This window comes from Cladophialophora bantiana (genome assembly GCF_000835475.1).
Source record: "Cladophialophora bantiana CBS 173.52 unplaced genomic scaffold supercont1.17, whole genome shotgun sequence".
In the NCBI taxonomy this organism is placed as follows: domain Eukaryota; kingdom Fungi; phylum Ascomycota; class Eurotiomycetes; order Chaetothyriales; family Herpotrichiellaceae; genus Cladophialophora; species Cladophialophora bantiana.
In genome coordinates, this window is record NW_015971591.1 from 327,000 (window position 1) to 348,036 (window position 21,037).

The window sequence follows — 21,037 nt, forward strand, 5'->3', positions numbered from 1 at the left end:
CACTTCGACTCACCCTGTGGCCAAAAAACTAGAAGACCGATCAACTGTGTAAGTGGACGCTGTCAGATCTAAAAAGCTCGCAGGAGTCAGAGTACACCTTCCAGCATGCCCAAAGCAAAAGAGACAAGCAAAGGCATACAGAACTCCCTAATATTCTTGAAGATCTGGGGTGGGAATAGCTGTGCGACTGTGTTGGGACTGTAAGCCTCCCACAGTGGCAGCGCCACAAGGCAACAGATGGCTAAAGAGGTTATATTAGCGGTCATTCACCCTAGGTTTACGGCTGGATCTCGTGTACCTCCCAGTACTAGTGGAGCCCGGACATGTGCGCTCTTCCAGGAATAAGGGTTGTTCCCCCAAGAGACACCAAGCAGAAAGACGGTCAAGCCACCGCCAAAAAGAAAGAGACCCACAAAATCGATTTCTTTAAACTGTTGCCATCGAGTCTTGCCCTCTGGGTGAAGGCTAAGAAAGCCCGGGGGCTAATAGAAGACTGCAGAAAGAATTAATGCAATGGAGTTGGCCATAATACCCACGTAAAAGGCCCAACGCCAGTTCAGGTGGGTCACGAGGGCGTACGCTGCGAGCGATTCAGTGTCAATTTTCCTAGCTTGCTTGGTCGCTTTATGCGGATGGAAAGGACTCGGCCATGCATCACACACCTATCACCGAGCCGAAGCAGGAGCCAGGGAGTGCTGCGCAGTTCATGGCTGCCAGGGTCTGCCCTCTCCACTTTTTGGGAACGATTTCGCCTGCGCAAGCGAATGCAAGAAGTTGAGCTCCTGCAGCAACACCCTACTAATTGTCAGTCGTGGTAGTGTAGAAGGTGGTTCGCACCAGCACACCATCAGAGTAAATCCAGCAATGATAGCTGAGACTGCTTGTGCTCTAGACTCGACAATTAGCTCTCCACTGAGCACGATGGAGGCGAGATGAAGGACTGACCGACAGGCAACAATACAACCTGGGAAATCTTAGTAGGAACAAGGGAGTAAGGCTGGGTATTACACGAGACCCACCAACCAAGCCGAACACGTTGCCTGCCAATATAAATTTCCTTCGCCCGAATATATCACTGCACCGACCGGCGATGGTTTGAAGAACCGCCGTCAGCAGGAACCAGGCTGTGGCCCCTCATACAATCTGAGCCGAAGGCCCAATGTCCGCATTGGTTGTGAGGAGAATGACCGATGGAAGCGCAAAAGACAAAATGCATGCCTCGTAGGTAAAGGCAGGAGCCTAATTCCAAGCATCATTTGTCAGAGTTGGCCCCCAAAATGGGCAAAATATAATCACGATGGAGAACAAATGAAATTTCGAATTGGCCGTCACCGAGCCAGCTGATATCTTACCTCGCACAAACAGCAGACCGATTTCTCTCGAATATTTAAGATTAAATGTTTAATGCTGTGGTAGTCTCGATGATTCTTTCCCCGTCTCTGCCTTGCGACTTCCCTAGGTCCCGCCTGGCCATGCGGGCGGGATGCGGAGGGTAACTAACTTCATTCGGAATCGGCTCCACTTACAGGCTTAGCCCTTATGCTTCTGTACCTGGTACTGCGCACTGTGTAATAGTGAGTCTCGCCGAGTAAACGGTTCTCGATTAGTAAGAATTTATGTAAAGATTATTTGTACGGAATGGTGCAGTCTCCTGCTGAGGAAGTCCTCCTTCCTCTTTGTGTCGCTCACTGGCTTTGACGCTATCGACTCCGCAGTCGTTTCCAAACAAAAGGTGGGTAAGGAGCATCGACCGAGATCGATGGACTCGCATCTCCGGATTTCTGTGCGGGCAGGCAAGTCCGGGAGAAGATGAACAACATATCAAGTCCTTTCAGCCTTTCGCCTCACCGCCGGTCATATTACAATCAACTTTCAAACATGCCTGAAGATTATTCACATGATGTGCAAAGCCAGTGCGTGCACGGATGCTAGCACCATTTGACGAGGGGCCCGCGAAATGCTGGTCAGACGAAAACCTTACCTGGAGCCGGTTTTGTAAGGTTGACCGACAATGGCCGAGAATCAAACTCGGTCTGCCGCGGCTCGAAGTGCTTCTTTTGACCTCAAAACTGCCTTCTGTAGAACCGAGCGCTTTGCGACGGAACACAATGCTACTAGGGTCTTGCGCCGCGCCCTTTTGAGTATCACTACAGCTCAGAAGGTCATCCGGACTTTCTCCTTCAAAACGTGTGAAAATGCAACGACAGCCTTCACCCCACAGCCTGACAAAGCGACGAACTTGTCCTTATTGCTTCAAGGAGTTTGCAAAAAAAGACCACCACAGTCGCCACCTCCGGTCCCACACAAAAGAAAAGCCATTTCGTTGTAATATATGCGGGCATCACTACCCTCGCCGGTAAACAATCATGAATGAATTTAAAGCATGGTTGTCGCGGAGATGGCTGACCTGACATAGAGATACTCTGCTACGCCACGTCAAAATTCACGAGAGAGAATCCGACCCACGGAGATGGCGACACGCGTTCGTAAATAATCACAGTGTCCAGGGTTCTTGTCAACGCCTCTCATATCCAAATGGCCCAGATTCAACAAGCATACCTAATGTCTCAGAAGGGGTGGGCTTAGTAGATACCACAACCTCACTCCACATCCACCGAGCCTTCTCCAGCAAGACGTTCAATTCGAGCACTGATACTGACGGCCCAGCGTCCTCCTTTGCTCGGTCCTCCCAGGAAGGCTCGAACCTAACCACCTCCAGGACTGATGCGGGAAACACTAATGTTGATTTCAGATCTCTCACTGGCTCGATCTGCTCGGAGGCTACAACAAGTCTGGGCACTACGGGACAGAATCCAGAACTGGGGGTTTTCTCTCAAGCTCATCAAAATAGCAGTTGCAGTCCACTGACTAGCGCGAGCGGTTTAAATGAAGCACACTACTCGCTAGATACTTCGGACTGGTTTTTGGAGAATGAGTTTTTCGAGCTGTTCGACTTTAAAAGCCTCCAATCAGGACCGCTGGACGGTCAACTCGCGAGGGAGAGCGATGCTTCTCCACATATACGGGACCTACGAGATGTGTGGTATGTTCCGGTGGCAAAAAATGACATTGATATCGGGACAAGTGCGAATGCAACATCATCCAAGCAGGCAACAGATCTCAGGGGCGACATTGATGAGGCCTATCGTGCGGACATGGCCACTACACTACTGCCTCCTGTCCGCAACGAGCCTCTGCCATCGATTGACCTCCTGGTAAGTGATGTGCCATCAGTCAATCAGGTCACACTGTCTCATAATTCAGCAGAATGTTTGCATCCGTCTCTTTTTTACACGTATAAATGTGATGCTGCCTCTTGTCCATGGTCCGACATTCCGAGCAACTCCAAACAACACCTTATTAGTCCTGTCAATATGTTCGGCCGGGACTTTGACAATGGAATCAGGCAATGCCGCCAAAGTGGGTTGCATGCTTTTCGAACGGGTGAACAAATCGGGCATGACACTCCCTTGGGAAAGAATTGTTTCTAGGCAGTTAGAACAGGCGCGCAGCAACCTGAAAGTGGCAGCAATTGGGCAGACTTTTGCTCTTTTGTCGGGAGAGCCTGCCCATAGGATGATCGGGAATTCATTTCATGGAGGCATGATCGCCGTAAGTACAGACCAGCGAACCCAGAACAGCGGCTGATTCGTTTCCAATCTAGAGCGCCCGGCATCTGAAACTCTTTGATGACACGCCTCCTCTTGAACTTGCTGATGATCTATCCCCAGGGGATCTTGATAAAGCATGGAGAGCCTGGGCGAGCGATGAGGAGATGAAAAGGTAATTATTAGTTTAGCCGCGGGCATGATTGGGTCTGACATGTCCTATCTTCAGATTCGCACTTATCCTGTACATTCAAGACGCCGAATTGGCCGCTTTATTTCACCAAGAGCCCAATTTTCGCCACAACACCCGCCCCCTGCCCACTGCTTCGTCGGCGGAATTATTTGCTGCTCCAACGGCGGCGGCATGGGCGGCTAAATACAGGGCAATGCGAAAGCGAAAGGATGGGCGGAACAACCTTCCATCAGAGCACAGGGAATTGGTTTCTGAATCGGAAAGACCAGTGCAAATCGATTATCGACACCAGCCAGACATGCTCAATGCCTACGCGATCCTTTCTGGCATAGGAGCCTCCATCTGCGAATTTCGACGTTTGGACCTTCTATCATCGGACCTAAATAGGAAGCTGGGCGCCGACCTCGTCCAGTGGTATGCTTCTGCCAGAATTTTCTCTCAAGCTAGCGAAGAATCTGAGACCCCATCTGACCTTCCTATCTCCTTAAAAATTCTGTGGCACTACACGTTCATATCTTTGACAGTCGATCTAAACATTCTTGAGGTGGCCGTTGGGAGGGAAGGCCGTAACGGCATCGTCCCGGATGTCTGCGAGTACGTTCGGTCGTGGGTCTCGGCCTTGAACTCGAAACGGTCTCTTTTTCACGCCCTGTATCTCCAAAACTTGGTCGTCTCAACGAATTTGGGATCCTCTACCGCCATCCATACGGCGAGGATACTTTTTTCCGCCGCTCTTTGCTGGTATTGCTACATCCTCTACCTTCCCACCGCGGTAACCGCAACTGAAATGGCGGTTAATTCAAACCCTGACGAGGTCCTGGAATATTTGACACAGCTTCCTGAATTGCGTCTGTTACGCACTGAAAGCGGCTCCTGCAGCCCGTCTTCCAATCTGTGGCACAAAACGATGTCAACCTTCCAAAAGATCCTGGTGGCAACGCCTGCCGAAGTGAAGGAAAACACTCTGTGTATCATCGAATCAGCTCTTCGGGGTCTAGGAACAAGCGGTATATCGAGACGCTTCGCAGATATCATTTATATCTTCATCTCAGGGGAAATAAATAGCTAATGGCTAGCCGCCACCAAGCCGCCTGAATTAGGGCCCAAGGAACCCAGGATCTTTGTGCTCGAAATTGAATTAAGGTTTTATCACGCTGTATACCGTCTCGGGTCAACAGCATGTCCATACGATGGAATGACTTAAGGGCCACGGGAAAATGGAATTGATCAGTTCCACGCGGCATCTATCTTGTTTGCCAATTTGTCTAGCACTCATGTGGAGAGACTTCTATTGATGCTCGACCAGCAACTGTTCACACGGCTCCGGGAAGCCTGATTTCCCCGGAATGTTTCATGTGCTTGTCATCTCATGGCTTTCCGGACCAGATATCCAACAGGAAATCTTCCGCCTTCGTCATGCGCAAATCTGGAAGCAGTTGATTCCATTCATCGCTGACGCCAAACCCTCCCTTCAAAGCAGCCTGCAAGACGCCGGCCACTATCTGTTTCGCAAAGGCCACTCTCATTTCTGGGGCGATCGCGGGATGATCCGCCGGGGGCAGCCACGAAGTATTGAAGCTGGCATCTTTGAGCTGGGCCTGGGGGACTGCCTCAACTTTCATGGAGCCTGCGGCCGAAAGAAGGCTAGGGTTAGCAGCGGGTACGCAAAGGGGTCATCTACCATACCGCGCACCGATTCTGCAAGCTTCAAGAATTCCGAGTTCATGAATGTGTTGCCGCTAATCCCACCTCTTTCCGGCCACACGCCTTTGTAGTCGATGGCCGCAACGACCACATTGACCATGTCTTGAACAGTCGTGAGAGTAAGTGGAAAATCAGCATCGGCTGGGATGATCGCGCGCCGATGTTCCAGGTCCCACGGAGTACAGAACAGTTGAACGTGCTTGGTGGAGGCGTGGGGAAAGCCCAGGTAATTCAAGAACAGACCTGGCTGGAAGAGGCAGTATTCTAACACCTAAAGGAAGTGTCTTGAGTAGCACAATTTGTTAGTGGTGAGAATCGTCCATACCTTTTTGTCCTTGTTGATCTGTTGGAGATATTCGTGCACCAGATCTTTACTTTTATAAAGTGGGTTGCCACTGTTGCTCCCTCTATGCCCAGATCAGGATTAGTTAAGTTTTGTATCTCGAGCAAAACGTCTACAACGAAACCTACAGTGCCCATTCACTAGGTGCAAACCTTCTCACACCAGCCGCTATACTGGCATCCACGAGATTCTTTTGCGCTGTGCCATCTGGGTCGAGGTGGCTAACAATGAAAGAGAGTACCGTATCCACTCCCTGTAAATGTTTGATAAGGTCCGCTTGGTCATTATAGTCGACTTGAGCCATTTCAACGCCGGGCAGGTCGAGCTTAGAAGTATCCTAGAGGATGTAACGGCGTGTCAGAAAGAATTTCTCGCGCCGAAATAAGGATCCGAGCAGCTTACGGAGCGACTGAACACAACGACCTCGTGTGATCCCTTCGCCACCAGCCCATCCAAAACTTCTCGTCCAACATCTGGCTTCGAATTGGTATCAACACAAAGTGCATTATGAGATCCAGTAGACTTACTGCCGGTGCCACCAGCTAGCGCGATTCGGACCATCCTGTTGCTTGTGAGCCTGTCGTGTTCTGTCAGTCTGGACGATCCTTGGGTCCTTGGAAGGGTTGGTCGAAGTCAGTCGATATAAGGATCTTTCCGAGCTCCTTGCTTTTGGTACTCAAAAGATTCTAGGCTTGAATTTCATTGCCCCGCATGCTGCTGCCGTACTCGGTTAATCAGTGCTGACTAGTGCACAAGGGGAAAGTCCCGGTGGGGAGCCAAGCTAATTAGTGTGGAGAGAAATGCCTAATCGGGGGGTTCCAAGGGTGGGATCAAAGTTCAGCCGTCGGGGCACAGGATGACGGTTAATGGAGGAGGTGGTTGGAAACAATGATTCCCTCTTGGTCTACACTCTAAACGAGAAACATTGTATCACTTTCTTTGGGTTTAAAACAGGGTTGGACGTGCGAATATCCCGAAGAACGTCCAATGACTAAGATCGAGGAGAGCGGGCCAGACTGTCAACGCTACTAGTCACATGCATCAGTACTGAATGGAAAATGCACTACTCCCCGTAGTGACAGGGCATCTTTCGTTGACTATGGGAAAATCAGCCGTCTCGTCCACCAGCTGTATATAAGTGCATTCTGGCCGTGATATCCACGCTGCGACATTGACATCTTCGTTTGGCGCACTGCTTGGGACTTCAGTGTGCTATGTTAACAGTTTATCCTCTCAAAGGATACGAAAACTAATTCAGAAATCAAGAAAACGTTTCAGCAAGATATGTTTTGTTGGGAGGGGGTTGCACTTCGAAGATGGATATTCAATGCATATAGACTTGGCCTTGTCCACGCGGTCTTTCCATTTTGTCCAAGCACTTTCCTTATCTTGTCTTGCCCCAACTAGATATCAAACTTTTCACCAACCTGCTCCTCAATCAGTTTCCACAATCTTTCCGCATTGCCCCTGTCCTCGGCGTACTCGTATATTGACTCAACTTTCGTGTCGGCCAGGTAGGCTCCACTGTTCCCTTTGACTCTAAGATCTAAGGCCGCTATGAGCGTGGTAGTGATACCTGCCCGATGGGTTTGGGAACATCCTCTGCCATGATGAAATGGCGTCCGGTATTCTTGACGGCTATAGGGTCGATGCTTGCCAGCGATTTTTCGACCTCTGTAATGTACCTGCCCAAGTTTGTGGTCAAAATAGCGCCAGGATGAACGGCGTAGCTTTGAATCTCGCGAGACCGGAGCTTGTCGGCAAGAGCACAGGAGAACAAGATACTCGATGTCTTTGCTTGACCATACCCCGACCAGGGGTCATACTCCTTGCCGTCAGTAAAGTTGTAGTTGTCAAAACAGACGGGACCAATCTTGTAGCAAAGACTAGTCAGATTGACAATGCGTGCACCAGGACCAGCAGCAAGAATCTTGGGCATCAAGATTTTGGTAAGTAGGAAGTGGCCCAGGTGGTTTGTCGCGAATTGCAGTTCGATACCGGTCTTGTTTGTTTTGTACTCGTCGACAGCCATGATCCCAGCATTGTTGATCAAGCAATCGATCTTATCTACTGAGTTGTTAATAGTGTCAGCGGCGCAGCGAACAGAGTCGAAGTCATCCAGCTCAATGGGTGTAAAGGTGGCTTTGATGGAGGGGTTGAGATCTTTGATTCGAGCGATGACGGGATCGACTCGAGTTTGGGCGCGAGCCGTGAGAACCAAATGTGCGGGGTTCGCTTGAGCCAGAGCGATGGCAGTCTCTGCACCGAGACCTTTGTCGCTTCCACCAGTAATGACAACTGCCACATTGTCAATAACGCCGCACCGGAGGTCAATCAAGGGAGGGGATTTCACATGTCTTGCCCTTGACTTGATCGGCAAGCTCTGTCACTACTTCAACGCCAGTGGTGGCTCGCACGAAGTCCTTCATGTTGTTCAGTGGAGCTGTTAGTTGGGAGTGGATTCAAAATCGCTAAGTCGGGAGGTTGTTTGCCCTTTTTAGTCAGGTTGTCGCCGATGCGAGGACATCCTGCCAGGTTACCCTCTCCAACAGCCTCTTACCATGTTGAAGACCTCATCATCATCATCATCATCGTCATGTCGATGGCTCAAATTTCACGCGGCCTTGACGGCCATAGCGGGGCGCTCCGCATTTCACGGGGCTAGACAGTGGGAGCATGGACAGGAGGGCGGGGTACATGGATCTACTAGTAGTACAGCCGGGGCGGGAGAGTGAGGAGTATAGAAGGCGTGTGACTCAATGGAGGACGTGGCTCCTTTCAGGAGATTCTGACGGCTGTCAGACTCCTTGCTACCGAAGTCCTAATGGAGAGCTGGTTCGCTGCCTACTCGCTGCTGGCCCTAAACGGTATGTTTCCCGATGTTTGCTTGGCACGGCAGAATCCTTCACGTAGGAAATTCGTATCGGCCACCGGTTGAGCTCTTAGAGGGCTCGCGGAGAATTCCGTCAGCAACTTGGAGGCTGGATATTACGGACGCTTTCGTAGGTAAGAGGAATCGGTTTCCAATCTACCATGCTTCTGTCTTTATCATCTTCGAGAGACCATTAAACTCCGCACACTTGGTCGTGAATATCAACGTCATCTTCTATTCGTTACACACGAAGACATCCTGCTCTCTATTTCACTATTTCTGCTTTCCCCCAGTCTCAGACGGAACCCAAATTCAATATGAGAGGCAGTTCTGGCAAGTTGTGATCTGCATGGGTTGATTGGGCACATCTGTTGATCTGACTCTCCTCTTGATTAGGGTGTAAGAAATGTAATCGTCGTCGCATTCGGTGTGATGAGACTCGCCCGCGTTGCCATAAGTGCATCTCTCGCGGGTTCCTCTGTCCTGGATATGGCAGATCTCTCAAGTGGATTTGTGGCAGTGTCAGCAAAGGACCGAACCGTCGCGAATTCGTCTCTCATGAGGCTAGAGCCAAACAACACACACAGCTTGCCTGCGATCCGTCCGAGTGCGAGACTGGTGTTGCTCCAGATAATTTAGCCTGGGGATTCAGGCCGCAGCCTTGCCACCCAATCTCCCTCTTCCAATCCGAAACCCATTCGACTCGAGAATGGGCACTTCTAGATCATTTTACCAAGGTTGTGTCTCATCAACTAGCCTGGTATGATGATGGATCTAATCCCTGGTGCTGCTTGATTGTTCCACTTGCATCACATTCTCCGTCTCTATTTTCTGTTATCCTTGGTGTTGCAGCGAGCAATCTGGGATCGCGTTTCTATGACCAGACAGCGATCAGGGACCAGTACCTAGTATCCATGTTCTCACATCGTGAACATGCTTTTGCGTTGCTTTCCAAGGATCTCATGGCTCTCCGGCTCTCTTCCGACCCATCTACGGAAAGTCACCAACTGCGTGCGAAGGCCGTTATTGCGAGCATTCTATTGCTGTCCTATCTTGAGGTACATTGGCCAACATCAGGGGCGTGGCTGATGCACTTAGACGGCGCTCTTAGGATGGAAGCCATTGTTCAGCTGGCGACCTTTAATGATGCTACGGCTTTTTTTCTGTCGGAAGAGCTCTTCGCCGCCAGCACTTGGCCGCTTCTGACGAGGTTCAACTCTCACTCGACTTTCACCATTTATGATTCCGAGTTGGACGGGGAGTGGAGCTTGGGAAGAATGCACCGACCGGTGTCTGTATTCACAGCATTCCTATCAATTCTCAGAGATATAACACGCATTGAGCGCCAATATTGCGAGACCGTCAATGACCCTGGGAACCAGCTCCACCTCAGAAGGGTTTTCGAAGAAGTACAACTGAACCTCACGCAAGCTCATAAATCGGCAATCGATGCGTTGAGATCGAAGTTGATTATTCATCCCACTTCCCATGCGGAGGACATGAAGCATCTCATTGACGCCTACTTCTACTCAACCAAGATATATAGCTACCGAGCGCTCGTTCATTTCGAGTTCGATCCTAATAGCCTCCGCAGCATGCGCGGTCGTCTCCTTGACGCGCTCCTTGCCTTTCGGAACCCCGATTCCTTTGCCCAAGATCAGCCTTGGCCATTATTTGTCGTGGGTGTGGAAAGCACAGATGATGTATCTAGTCAACACTGGGTCGAACATCGCATGAACCGTGTCATTCAGTTATACTGTTCCATCGACCGGCCAAGGATGCTCTGCTTCCTCAGAGCGTTTTGGGCGCAGAAAATCCAGCGGAATTGGATCAGTTTTGCACGGAAATGGACCAAAGACTATTTTGAGTTTCTTGTACTATAACTGGCAACTCAGATACTCTATATTCCGGCTGCTCAAAGATGTACAGTCTCGTCGTCCTCTACACCGAACAAGATCTGCATCGGGTCCTTATACTTGTAGAATCCAACCGCTGGCTGACTGATCCCATAGCCGAGGAGGCGCTGTACCTGAGGGGAGAGTTTCCTAGCTTGCTCGGGCGGGACAGCCAAGGTGTGATTCTCTTCCGGGCGTAAGAATCCCTTGCACATAAACAATCCTACAATCTCGCGGATTTCGTCCCTAGAATCACCAAATCAGTTTCAAGGAACTGTAAAATGCGAAGAGAAAAGGGGAAGTTTTAGTTGGCGTGCGTATACTTCGTTTTGTTGGCTCCACCTCCGTGGTATACATTGCCCGAGAAAATTAAAGCATCGCCCACATCAAGTTCAGCCGGTATAGCTTCGTCGCCCTTCGGCGCCCGGTTGAGACTCCAAAGGTGTGAGCGAGGGATGATCATCGTCGCGCCATTTTCCTTTGTCGATCTAGTCGTGGCAACAAGACATCCCATCATACAAGAGTCTACTCCGGGCGGGAGGTGATAATCACTTCATTTATGCCCGAGAGCAGTAAGTACAAGTTCTGAAAGTATAACCAAAGCTTCAAGTCGCGAAAGTCTGAGATACATACCTATCGTCACGGTGCAGGTCCTGCTGGCGAGAACCCGGGTGGATCTGAAACCCAAAGGTACCGGCCAGAATCGGCTTCGAAGTCCATGTTGCACGTTTCTCTCCATACCAGGGTTGACAAGTGCTTGTGAGCACCGCGTTGCAAACATCGATCCAGAGTTTGTTGGTAGCTAGTTCGACACACGCGGGAGACACCCCGAGCAGTCCTGTCGCACGTCGAGTGGTGGTCGGGAAAAACCCAGAGGTGTCAGGGATGTCGGCTTCATAGACGGGCTTCAGTTCTGCACTAATTCGTCCAGCGTGTTCTTTTTCGAGAAGCCCGTTGATGATCACACCGCCATCCCTTCGAATGATCTCAACAACTCTGTCGAACGTTGTAGACGGGTCCTTGCCGTCTAGTCGTTCGAGTTGAGTAGTTTGTACAACAGCCATCTGTACACCGAGGAATCGTTAGGTTAGCAAAAGCGGGTGTGTGTCGTAGAGGGGAGTATGGCAACTATGAACTTTGCAACGAGGGGTTGTCTATGCTTATGAGGATCAGTGTACGGGGGGAAATTTTGAATCGAAATGTACCAAGTATTCTGCCGCAGAATGTCGGCATGAGTGGCTAAGCTCTCCAGCCAGTGGTATGCCCAAGCCAAGTGGGGCAGATGCCTAGAGCGTACAAGCGGCTAACTTTACCAAAGCAACCTCCCTTTTCCCCCATGAATGTAGCTTAGCTTATTTCATTGACAGCTCCTAGCTCAAGCCGCTAGCCCGAGTGGCATTCCTCGAAGAGAAGATCAAGGCTTGGCCAGTAGCGCGCTGGAGATCAGCCCCGTTAATCTCGACGACATTGGACTTCTCCCTGTCAAACGCTGGGATTATGACGCGGCTAATGAAACAGGGTACCTTCTAAGGACTGCCGACAGGTAAATATGCATCCGCGGCTTTGTCGGGTCAGCTCCAGTAGGGAAGGCTGTGTATAGGAACATTCCGCATGATGATGGTATGCCTTGCATAAGCAGGAGCAGGATGCTCGATGTTTACCTGTTAGACGAGTATTATCGTGGCCACTATGTACTGGCAGGACATTCAGAGCTGAGGCCTAAGCTCCGATCAAGTCGCGGGGCACATGATGTGGATGCACATAATTCAATGGAGTACTTTGCTCAGACTCAAAGTGAGTGATTGGTTTGGTCAACTATACTTCGGCTTCGGAAGATTTTTAATGCACTGTCTCCAAAGGCTGGCAGTGTGATTGCAGCGTTGGTGGATGTTCTCCTCTCGTCTCCTGCGGGATCGAATGACACGAACTTTGGCTTTGTGCAGTTTCCGACAAAAGAGATCAATTAGTAGTTGGAAATATTATTATTGTGGATGGATACAAAAGCACTTCATACAACAGCACTCTTGGCTTCCATCTCCGCCCGTGCTCCCTTTGCTTCGCCACCGCCGGCAGGTAGCCCACGACATGGTGTCTCGGATGGGTTCAATGCTGGAGAAGGCATTTACAGAGTGAGGCCAACATCCGTCACACTCTGGGCGGGTGTTGCACCCCATCACTGTCCGGCGATTGCTCCACCGTCGACGAGGATGTCATTGCCAGTGATGAAGGATGCTTCGGGACTGGCCAAAAACCTTATGACGCCAGCAATCTCATCGGGCGTACCAATCCGCCCTGACCCAGACTGCTGAATCATCCTCCTCATGCTTAGGCTCGACTTGCCGTCTAATTCCTGCTGTCCCAGCGCTGTGCTGATTATCCCAGGACTTGTCGTGTTTAGTCGTGCACCTTTCCTTCCCAAGCATATGCAGCGGCCTGTACACGCAGCTGATTAGCGCGCTTGGCCACCATGTACGCGGGCCCAGGATGTACCGCGACATCGAGTTGTGCGTGCTGAAGTAGTTGGTCGCGAGGAGCTGTTGCAAGATGCTGCTCCAGGCTAGATGACAGTGATGGGAAATGTGCGGCCATGCTATCAATGCAGATCAAGGATGTGCCAGAAGATGCGACCAGTTCAAAGGCGTCGATGATGTTGGCGGTTGAAAGCAAGTTGACATTGTAGATCTACAGCGTGGTGGCAATGGCTGGAGAAACGCCCGCCGTGTGAACGATGGCCTCTATCGGGTCGAGAGCTGGTGCGTCTTGAGTCAGCTTGTCTACTGACTTGTAATCAGTAATGTCTACTTTGTGAGCTCGGACTTTGAACCCCTCCGACTGAAAGGCTGGCTGTGGCGGTCCGTAGAGCTTGTTCCCGAATAGTCAGCGAGCTCTAGTTGGCGTCCCGAACCAAGCCGTTGTGCACTGGCTAGGCCAATCCCTCCTGTGCCGATAACAATTATCACCTTGCCTGCTATGTTTGCTAAAGCCATATTCCCTCGGCGGCCTTTTCACGAAAATCTTTATGACTAAGGGGGCCGACGGATACAGGTTTTCAATTTCCTGAAAATTGGCCTTTCCCCTCTGCGGCTAGCATGGCGGCCCAGATCTAGGCGTTTTCCAACTCAACCATGAAAAAGCGAATATATAACAAACGAGGTAATACTCATTGAGATACTCCTCACCTACCTTAGCGCGCATCCACGAAAACTCCTTGCCAAAGATTTCCGAACAATCACTTTATAGAGCTTGGTGTAACTTCTGCTTTGTGGTCTGGGAGACTCACATTATTTTCCTGGAGAGCCTGCCCTCGTCGTCCGCCCCGCGGGTTGAAGTGTACTTCTCGCTGCACGATATTCCGGCCATGAAACGGAAAGGTCTGAAAAGTACAAGGTCCATCAGACTTCGTTGGCAGATAGGCTGACTTCATCCACGGTACTGTCTAACAAAGACACAGGTATTCCGTCCAAGACTCGAAACCATCACCGATTGACAAACCTAAGCTGACTCCATCGCTGACCCTTCCGTGCTACGTGAGGGCTGTCACATCCTTCCAACTCCGCGATGAACGGTTGACTTGCATCCTTGGTTGATGAGACCCATTCCACGTCAATGCTCTCATGATCCCTGCTCATAATGCCGTCTCGACTCAGAGTTTGGAATTTAAGATCAGCTGGCCCGATGAGCACTTGCATCTCGAATTCGGCACGAAGGTACTCGGGACCGACATTGTACCAATGTCGGTTTTTCCGCTTCATGTCTTGAGGCAGCTGGGATTCGACTTTGCATACAGGCTGTGCCCCAGGGTCGTTCAGACTACTGGGAAGTCGATTTGGCGGTAGACTCGACATTACAATTTGAGACTGCCAGGGCAAGTGTTCGCTTCCTGGCTGGATTTTCATCGAGTACCGCTGCTTGACGCCATTTTGTACAGAAACTTTCTGGCCCTGCTCAACCCTTAAGCCTCCACGCTTAATCTTAGTGGGAGTTTCATCCGGACCTACCTTTACAACGAACCAGTCTATCTGCTTTTCAACCCATATTTTGTTGTCTCTGGGGTCGATGATAACGGGTTGCCCAAGGTGGTACTTGGGGTCGTATTCTCGCCTCACTACGACCCCGTATGAGTTTCGACAGTATCTTTCCTTGTAAACGGATCGGTTTGCTTTGATCTGCTGAACCCGGTCAAGAACTAGTCCGTGGCAGACCGCCAGTTGAGGCTTGGGAACTCGGAGAATTTGTAGATCCTTTACGTTTGGGAACTGAGTCGGTCCGCTTTGGTATCGAGCTATGAGTCTCTTCTGAAGATACGGCGAACTTCCAAGGCCACCAGACAACACCATATAAGTGACTTGCTCCGCAGGTTTTGTCGTTTGTAGATGGGTCAGCTGTTCGTCGATCAAGTTGGTAAGTTTCTCCACCTGGTCGTCGAAAATTGCCTGGACTTCTTCCTTCATGATTATCATCTGGGAGTCCTCAACACCGACTGATTCAAAGTTTGTGCCATATGGCAAACCCGGTATCGGCAGTCTCAATGACGGCAAATCCATTGCCTCGTCACCGAGATTGCATTTGAAGCTTTCGAACCTCGAGTTTTCCCTTAGCATTCTATACGCCGCCGTCTCCGGTTTCAATACTAGGTGCTCCCGAATCGGCTCCAAACGCTCAATGATCAGCTTTTCCATTCGGTAATCGATTAATGTTGACCCGATGGCTCGACCTTCCACCCACGATAGAGGCTCAAGCTCGGTCTCTCCGATCCCTGAAGCTAATACTTTCAAAATATTGACATCTGATGTGCCTCCACCGGCATCACACACGAGGAACACGTCCCCAGAAGAATATTGCTGCTTTGATGCATACACGGCAGCAGCTTCTGCCTCTGTCAAACTGACCTCGACGGTTTCTCTCGGACTGCGTCGACCGAATCCTGCTTGGTGAATGAGCTGCTTTGTCTCGGCGATCATGGCGGGATTTTTCCAAGTTGTGGGAACGCTAAACCGGAACTCGACACGCTTTGAATCATATCGCGGAATGGTATCTCGCAGATGGCGCTCTACCGCTTGATGGAGACGTGACAGGTAGTCTGTGAACCACCTTTGAGCTTCCTGGACGGAAGGCGCTCCTTCGTATGGATCCTTGAAATCGGGATCCAGATAAAGCTTGAAAAGCTCTTCCACTCGAACGTTGTCCCCGACGCGGCAGGAGTCAACCATAAATCCCCAGGACACGATCTCGCCATTCGGATCATAGGCGATTTTAGAGTCGACCTTGTCCGCTATCCCTCCTCTGAGGTTTCCAGGCCAGTTCTGAATTGTCTCTGGCCTCGTCCATTCAGGGCCGGCAGAATACGCGACACCTGTACTGGTCATTCCAAAATCGATTCCAACAATGACATCTGGCGTGGACGCCATTTCCGAAGGAGCACGAGCCTTGAGATGTTGACGAGCTTGTTACAATGGAGGTCATAAACAAAGAAATTCAACATAGCCTGTGTGGCTAGAAATTTTATCAGCGTTCCATGTTTGCTCGAGGAACCATCAATTGGCTCAACCATCGCCGGCAGACCTTATCACGCCCTAATCCCTTGCACGGATCCCTGTTCTGTTTCAGCCCACGGGCACTTTTCAAATTGGAGAAATGCTCGTGGGTCTCTTCTCATCTCTTCCCTTAGTCTCGCCTTAGTTTGTCGACAAGGCAGATTTGGCCCTACTTGTGCATACGCCTTGCCAGGACCATCCACTCCAATCACTAGTGTAAGCCAGCAACCATTTTTCGTCCCAGGAAGGTGCGAGTATCTGCTGTGACTGCCTATCACCAAGTACAGAAGCTTTCCTTTCTTTACACTCCCTCCTAATGCCTTTGCCTCTTCGATTTCACTCATTGGATACTAGTGTGCGAGAATCATTGTTTCTAGAGTCGTTGCTCGGCTCTTCTAGAGACCATGGCAGAAATCACCTTTACCGCTCCTGTGCCTTTACCTGCAAACATGGCATTCGTTGGCGGAGCGACTGTCTCAGCGTCAATCTCTCTTCCCCTCACGACAACACTTGTCACTTGGACCGCATTGAGTGCATATGGCCCAAGCACACGGCCAGGAACCGCCACTTTTGCTGCCATCTTGTCAATAGCAGCCCCTCTGGAGTCAAGAGTCATTACTGGTAATGGTGACTTCACGGTTTATCCCAACCCTGGCGGCCCAACCACAGCCAGCGCGAAGTTTACTGGCAATTCTCCGGACTCGTCCTTCCCAGGGCCGACTACATCTATATCGCTGCAATCATCGGCATCGCCAGCCCCCTCTTCAGGCTCTCTGTTATTGTCGACCTCCCCAGCTTCGGTAGCAACATCTCTGGGCTCTCCATCCTCTTCCACCAGTCCCGTGTCTGTTGCTCAGCCTACACAAACCAAGACGCCCATCGTCATCAAGGGCTATAGTACTGCTGATCTGGTAGGAGCAGCAGTGGGATGCGGGATCGGAGGTGCCCTACTTGTCGGCGTGGCCGCATTTCTCATGTATCGGAGGCGCAACAGGAGAAACCTTGTGACCGCTCGCGGGTCTGAAAAAGAGCGCTCTGATCCAGTCGGCAGCAATGAAGATGTGGTCGTGGTAGAGACGCGAGCATGGGGAAAGCACCTTCCACAGTCCGAATCTGACCAAGCTGTCCGCAGTATGGCCAGTCGCACTCTAGATCAAATTGAGATGCACGTCGAGAACTTCTACCAGGACGCAACTAATGTGTCTATCAGCCGAGCAGCAGAGTCGGAGATGCGAAATTTGGACTCTAGCCATTTGCCTGACTCTCTCTTGAATCTCATCAGGACATCTCGCAGACCTACCTGTTTGATCAAACATTGCGTTGCCAATCTGATCCTGTCGCGGATTGACTTCGAAAACGGTTCAGGGGACTCATTTTTACCCGGCAGTATGATAGCTTTGGAATCTTCGTCGACTGCACCGGAAAAGCCAGGTGAGAGAAATCATGTCTTTGGACGAGTCGGTGCGGCTGACCAGAAATTAACAGGATTTGCACAAGCTTTTGCCCATTGGCGAGTCATGTCCGCCTACCTCAGGCGAGAGCCGGAGCGCGACGAGGCTTATCGAGAAGAGCGTGATCGAAGAATCACTACTGCTGCGACGAAGTTGTGCATCGCTTTCGAGCCCTGGGCGCGCTCGGCGGATAATGCTCGTTTCCAAAGCATTGTTGGCATAATGCAACGAGCCAGTGACTTGGGGATCATGTTGTTTTCACAGCCTGCTTCATTCCAGTGGCAATGGGAGACTGGAAACAGGGGTGGAGCAACTCAGAATGGACCAGGACAGGTTGCCGTACTGCCAGGGCTCTACAAAATGACGGACGAGGAAGTACACCGACTTGCGTCTCCGATACACCTGATTGAGCCTCGATTAGGCTGGCATGATAAGTTTTAGGTTTTTTGGGGGCAAAAGTCCTCTAGAGCAATTTCTTGTGCTGCAGGGGTTTGCATGTGGCTTGCAAAGAAGAGGTCGAGCTGTGGTCAGATGAACGTTCGCCCTATCTTTCTGTTCGCTCCACGGCACATCCATTCCGCCCCGGCACGAAAATCCGGGACTGCCTGTTCCACTACTGCAGGAGTGTAGGTAAGGTGCGAATATCCTAGGGATGTGGGCTAGTGCGCCCCAGATAGTGATGGTGCAAGTGCGCTGGGAAGCATTCGAGTGCCGGGGTCCTCCATGGGGGTTCAGCCAACCAGCACAGTAGTCGCTATTTGGTGATGGACGCCGGTGGAGTTTCGACATTAACCTGGTTGTCTATGGGCGGCTCGTCGACTGCTGGCCCACTCACTACCCTTTCAAACATATCCTGGTAAGGCCAGACTGTGATGACCGCAGCCGTGAAACCCATGCTTCCGGCACGCCCGCTGTTCTTCCGATGTAACATGAAGAAGTACGCGACCAGGTTAGTGTCCACAGGGCGCTTAACCATTGGCGATGACAGCGCAACCCAAGCGCCTGCCTAGACCTGCCAGCTTCACCTGCGAGTGCTTGTGCGAGCATTCTCCTCTCATTTTTCCACTTCTCTAAGGTTCCCTCAATTTCCCGGACTGCAACCATTTTGTGTGTGGCTGAAGGTTCGTGCATTCGAAAGGAGTATCAAATCAAAGGCCCTTTGTTGTCAGGCCACGCCTGCATTGCGCAGATTCCCTGACCCAGTCACCCGGAAATGAAGCAGTGTCATCTACCGAGAGGCGGGAACTGATTCATCTGTCCGATCTCGCTAACTTGGATACGACGCACATGTCTCTGATAGGATCGTCTGTCGCAGAGTCCGGTGTTTGTATATCAGATGAACGCTCTAATGTGCATCTTGATGCGGTGCTTCAGGCGAATGATCGAGTTTCCCTCGACCCCAGACTGCAAACACTGGTCTCTGCCGACTCGGTTCTTCGTCAAGAGGATCGCATAGACAATGCGATCCAGGACACAAAAGACGGTAGCGCTGCTGCCATCAAGTTGCCAGAGCCGGCCCTTGAAAGTGTCGGCGTTCGCCCAAAATGGTATCCTGATTCATCCGTCTTGCAACGATTGAAATGGTCAACCAAAAACTTATCTGAAACGACAGCTCATTCGCAACAGTTGTCACTGATCAGCCGACCTCTGAACGATGCCATGGAGACCCTATCTCCATGCGAAGAACGTAAATCACCGACTCCAGAATTATCTTTCGAGCTCAGCGACTTCCTGAACCGAAGAAGACGTCCTGCTACAGATCATGACCGCCACTGTCTTGGTGGACCGCCAAGCTGTCGTGCCAATGACAATCAGCGGGGTGTCCATAGCGGATCCGGACAAGCAGCTGAACCGCTGCTCCAAGTTCGGCCCTCTGAGCGTCCTCGTACGATGGAGACAGGTACAGTTCAGTTATGCAAGAGAGACAGTTTGGTGACAATCAACAATGGATATGCGTCGCATACCGATTATCTACAAAGAGTTGGTCGAGCGCTTGACTGTGAAGCTGCCGCGAGAAAAGCACTGATCGACTTACACAAGGACTTGGACTGTCGACTAAGTTTGGAAGTCGAGGCTGCTGAGATCTGGCGACGCAACACCGAAACTGCCCTCGCGACAACACAGAATTGTATCTACCGGGAGCAAAGCGCAAACGGCGAGGAGGAACACCAGTCTATAATCAATAACGGCAAATACCGTGAAACATCCTCAATATCAACCGAAGTTTCCAGTGACAATCAACCCGCGGTATCTACCGATGAATGTCCTGTTCCGCAGCGACAGGAGATTGATGCCTTGAGATTGGAGTTGATGTCAATGAGAGTTACCCATACGGTATCGAGCCTGTCGAGCCCTCTCGCACATCCCAGCCCCGCCTTAAATCACCTGCCATATAAAGTCCCTCGCCGAAAACCCTTACCAACCATGGCATCTTTTTCTTCATCACAGAGCACAGTCGGGGCCCTTTCGTCTGCGAATGACTGGAATTCATCTGGGACAGAAGAGGGCCATTTTACGCACTATCCCAGAACACAGTCTTCGTTTCAAGACGCAGACAAGCATGTCGTTCCCCCAGCTGAGGAGACCGTGAGGCCGATGGCTCGCCATGATACCTCTGCACCAAACCCCTCCTTTGAACAATATTCAACATCGAAGGGCAGCGCTTCAACGGTATCTGTTGCCATCGTCTCTGCGCCAACATATTATATGACGAGGGGCCGCACATGGCTGGAGCGAAGAGCGCAGGATCAGGGATGATGATGACAGCTTTTATGTGCTACGGCGACAACGGAGCTGGCCGTTTGTACCACGCTATACGATTCTACACCCGGTACGAGTACGTGACGGAGCCAACAGCCCCGGCGGGTGCAGGGAGGAATGAAGTGAGGCTTGTCGCTCATGCTGAGCTCAGTTTAATCGCCATCGCCTGCTTCCTCTTTGGGACCGAACCCACCCACTTTTTTTATATACGAGGGTCGGCCAGATGTGGGATTTTGGATATGTATGTATGACATAGGGACATTTACTTGCAACGTGATACCCTACAACTGCGAAATTTCAAGGACCTCCTTGTACAACAGCTTCATTGTCCAACGATTCAGATACTTCCCGATCGAGCGTAGCTTCGCAAGGTCGAGCGAAAGCAGTTTAGGCGTTGTCTGGGCAGAAACTCGCTTTCGCAAACTCGAGTGGAAGCGGCCTAGTATCGATAGTCCCACACGGAAAGGATCGCCAGCCCTCTTTGCTGCCTCGCTGTTTTTCTGTCGAGATTTTGAACTATATGCGCAGCCCTCCAGGCTATGTCCAATTCTCGATCCTCGTTTGTCGAATTCTGCATGCTCCTAAGAAGAAAGCGCGTCAGGCTGTCCGTCTAGGTGCCATGTACCGGGTAATACTGCTAGAGCCACGTGCTAGGCAGGCAAAAAGCCCTTCGCGAA

The 21,037-nt window shown here is 50.9% G+C and overlaps 8 protein-coding genes across 8 annotated transcripts; 4 read left to right on the forward strand and 4 right to left on the reverse strand.

Annotated features, from left to right (window-relative positions):
* Positions 1-2,011: 2,011 nt before the first annotated feature.
* Z519_10075 (uncharacterized protein) lies at positions 2,012-4,870 on the forward strand (the record flags this gene model as incomplete). The annotated part of the gene is made up of 5 exons (XM_016767793.1): positions 2,012-2,325; positions 2,417-3,215; positions 3,268-3,612; positions 3,665-3,783; positions 3,838-4,870. The coding sequence occupies 5 exons, from the start codon at positions 2,012-2,014 to the stop codon at positions 4,868-4,870; spliced, it is 2,610 nt and encodes an 869-aa protein (XP_016615891.1).
* A 298-nt stretch (positions 4,871-5,168) lies between these two features.
* Z519_10076 (uncharacterized protein) lies at positions 5,169-6,409 on the reverse strand (the record flags this gene model as incomplete). Its single annotated transcript, XM_016767794.1, has 6 exons — positions 5,169-5,428; positions 5,488-5,776; positions 5,831-5,912; positions 5,977-6,185; positions 6,251-6,321; positions 6,376-6,409. 6 exons carry the CDS (start codon positions 6,407-6,409, stop codon positions 5,169-5,171), a joined length of 945 nt encoding a protein of 314 aa, XP_016615892.1.
* Positions 6,410-7,403: 994 nt separating this feature from the next.
* Positions 7,404-8,277, reverse strand: Z519_10077 (uncharacterized protein; the record flags this gene model as incomplete). Its single annotated transcript, XM_016767795.1, has 2 exons — positions 7,404-8,146; positions 8,202-8,277. 2 exons carry the CDS (start codon positions 8,275-8,277, stop codon positions 7,404-7,406), a joined length of 819 nt encoding a protein of 272 aa, XP_016615893.1.
* A 1,405-nt stretch (positions 8,278-9,682) lies between these two features.
* On the forward strand, positions 9,683-10,603 carry Z519_10078 (uncharacterized protein; the record flags this gene model as incomplete). Its single annotated transcript, XM_016767796.1, has 1 exon — positions 9,683-10,603. One exon carries the CDS (start codon positions 9,683-9,685, stop codon positions 10,601-10,603), a length of 921 nt encoding a protein of 306 aa, XP_016615894.1.
* Positions 10,604-10,635: 32 nt separating this feature from the next.
* On the reverse strand, positions 10,636-11,679 carry Z519_10079 (uncharacterized protein; the record flags this gene model as incomplete). The annotated part of the gene is made up of 3 exons (XM_016767797.1): positions 10,636-10,861; positions 10,939-11,166; positions 11,249-11,679. 3 exons carry the CDS (start codon positions 11,677-11,679, stop codon positions 10,636-10,638), a joined length of 885 nt encoding a protein of 294 aa, XP_016615895.1.
* A 1,109-nt stretch (positions 11,680-12,788) lies between these two features.
* Positions 12,789-16,023, reverse strand: Z519_10080 (uncharacterized protein; the record flags this gene model as incomplete). The annotated part of the gene is made up of 3 exons (XM_016767798.1): positions 12,789-12,999; positions 13,089-13,297; positions 14,143-16,023. 3 exons carry the CDS (start codon positions 16,021-16,023, stop codon positions 12,789-12,791), a joined length of 2,301 nt encoding a protein of 766 aa, XP_016615896.1.
* A 530-nt stretch (positions 16,024-16,553) lies between these two features.
* Positions 16,554-18,041, forward strand: Z519_10081 (uncharacterized protein; the record flags this gene model as incomplete). Its single annotated transcript, XM_016767799.1, has 1 exon — positions 16,554-18,041. The coding sequence occupies one exon, from the start codon at positions 16,554-16,556 to the stop codon at positions 18,039-18,041; it is 1,488 nt and encodes a 495-aa protein (XP_016615897.1).
* An 846-nt stretch (positions 18,042-18,887) lies between these two features.
* On the forward strand, positions 18,888-20,357 carry Z519_10082 (uncharacterized protein; the record flags this gene model as incomplete). The annotated part of the gene is made up of 1 exon (XM_016767800.1): positions 18,888-20,357. The coding sequence occupies one exon, from the start codon at positions 18,888-18,890 to the stop codon at positions 20,355-20,357; it is 1,470 nt and encodes a 489-aa protein (XP_016615898.1).
* Positions 20,358-21,037: the final 680 nt, after the last annotated feature.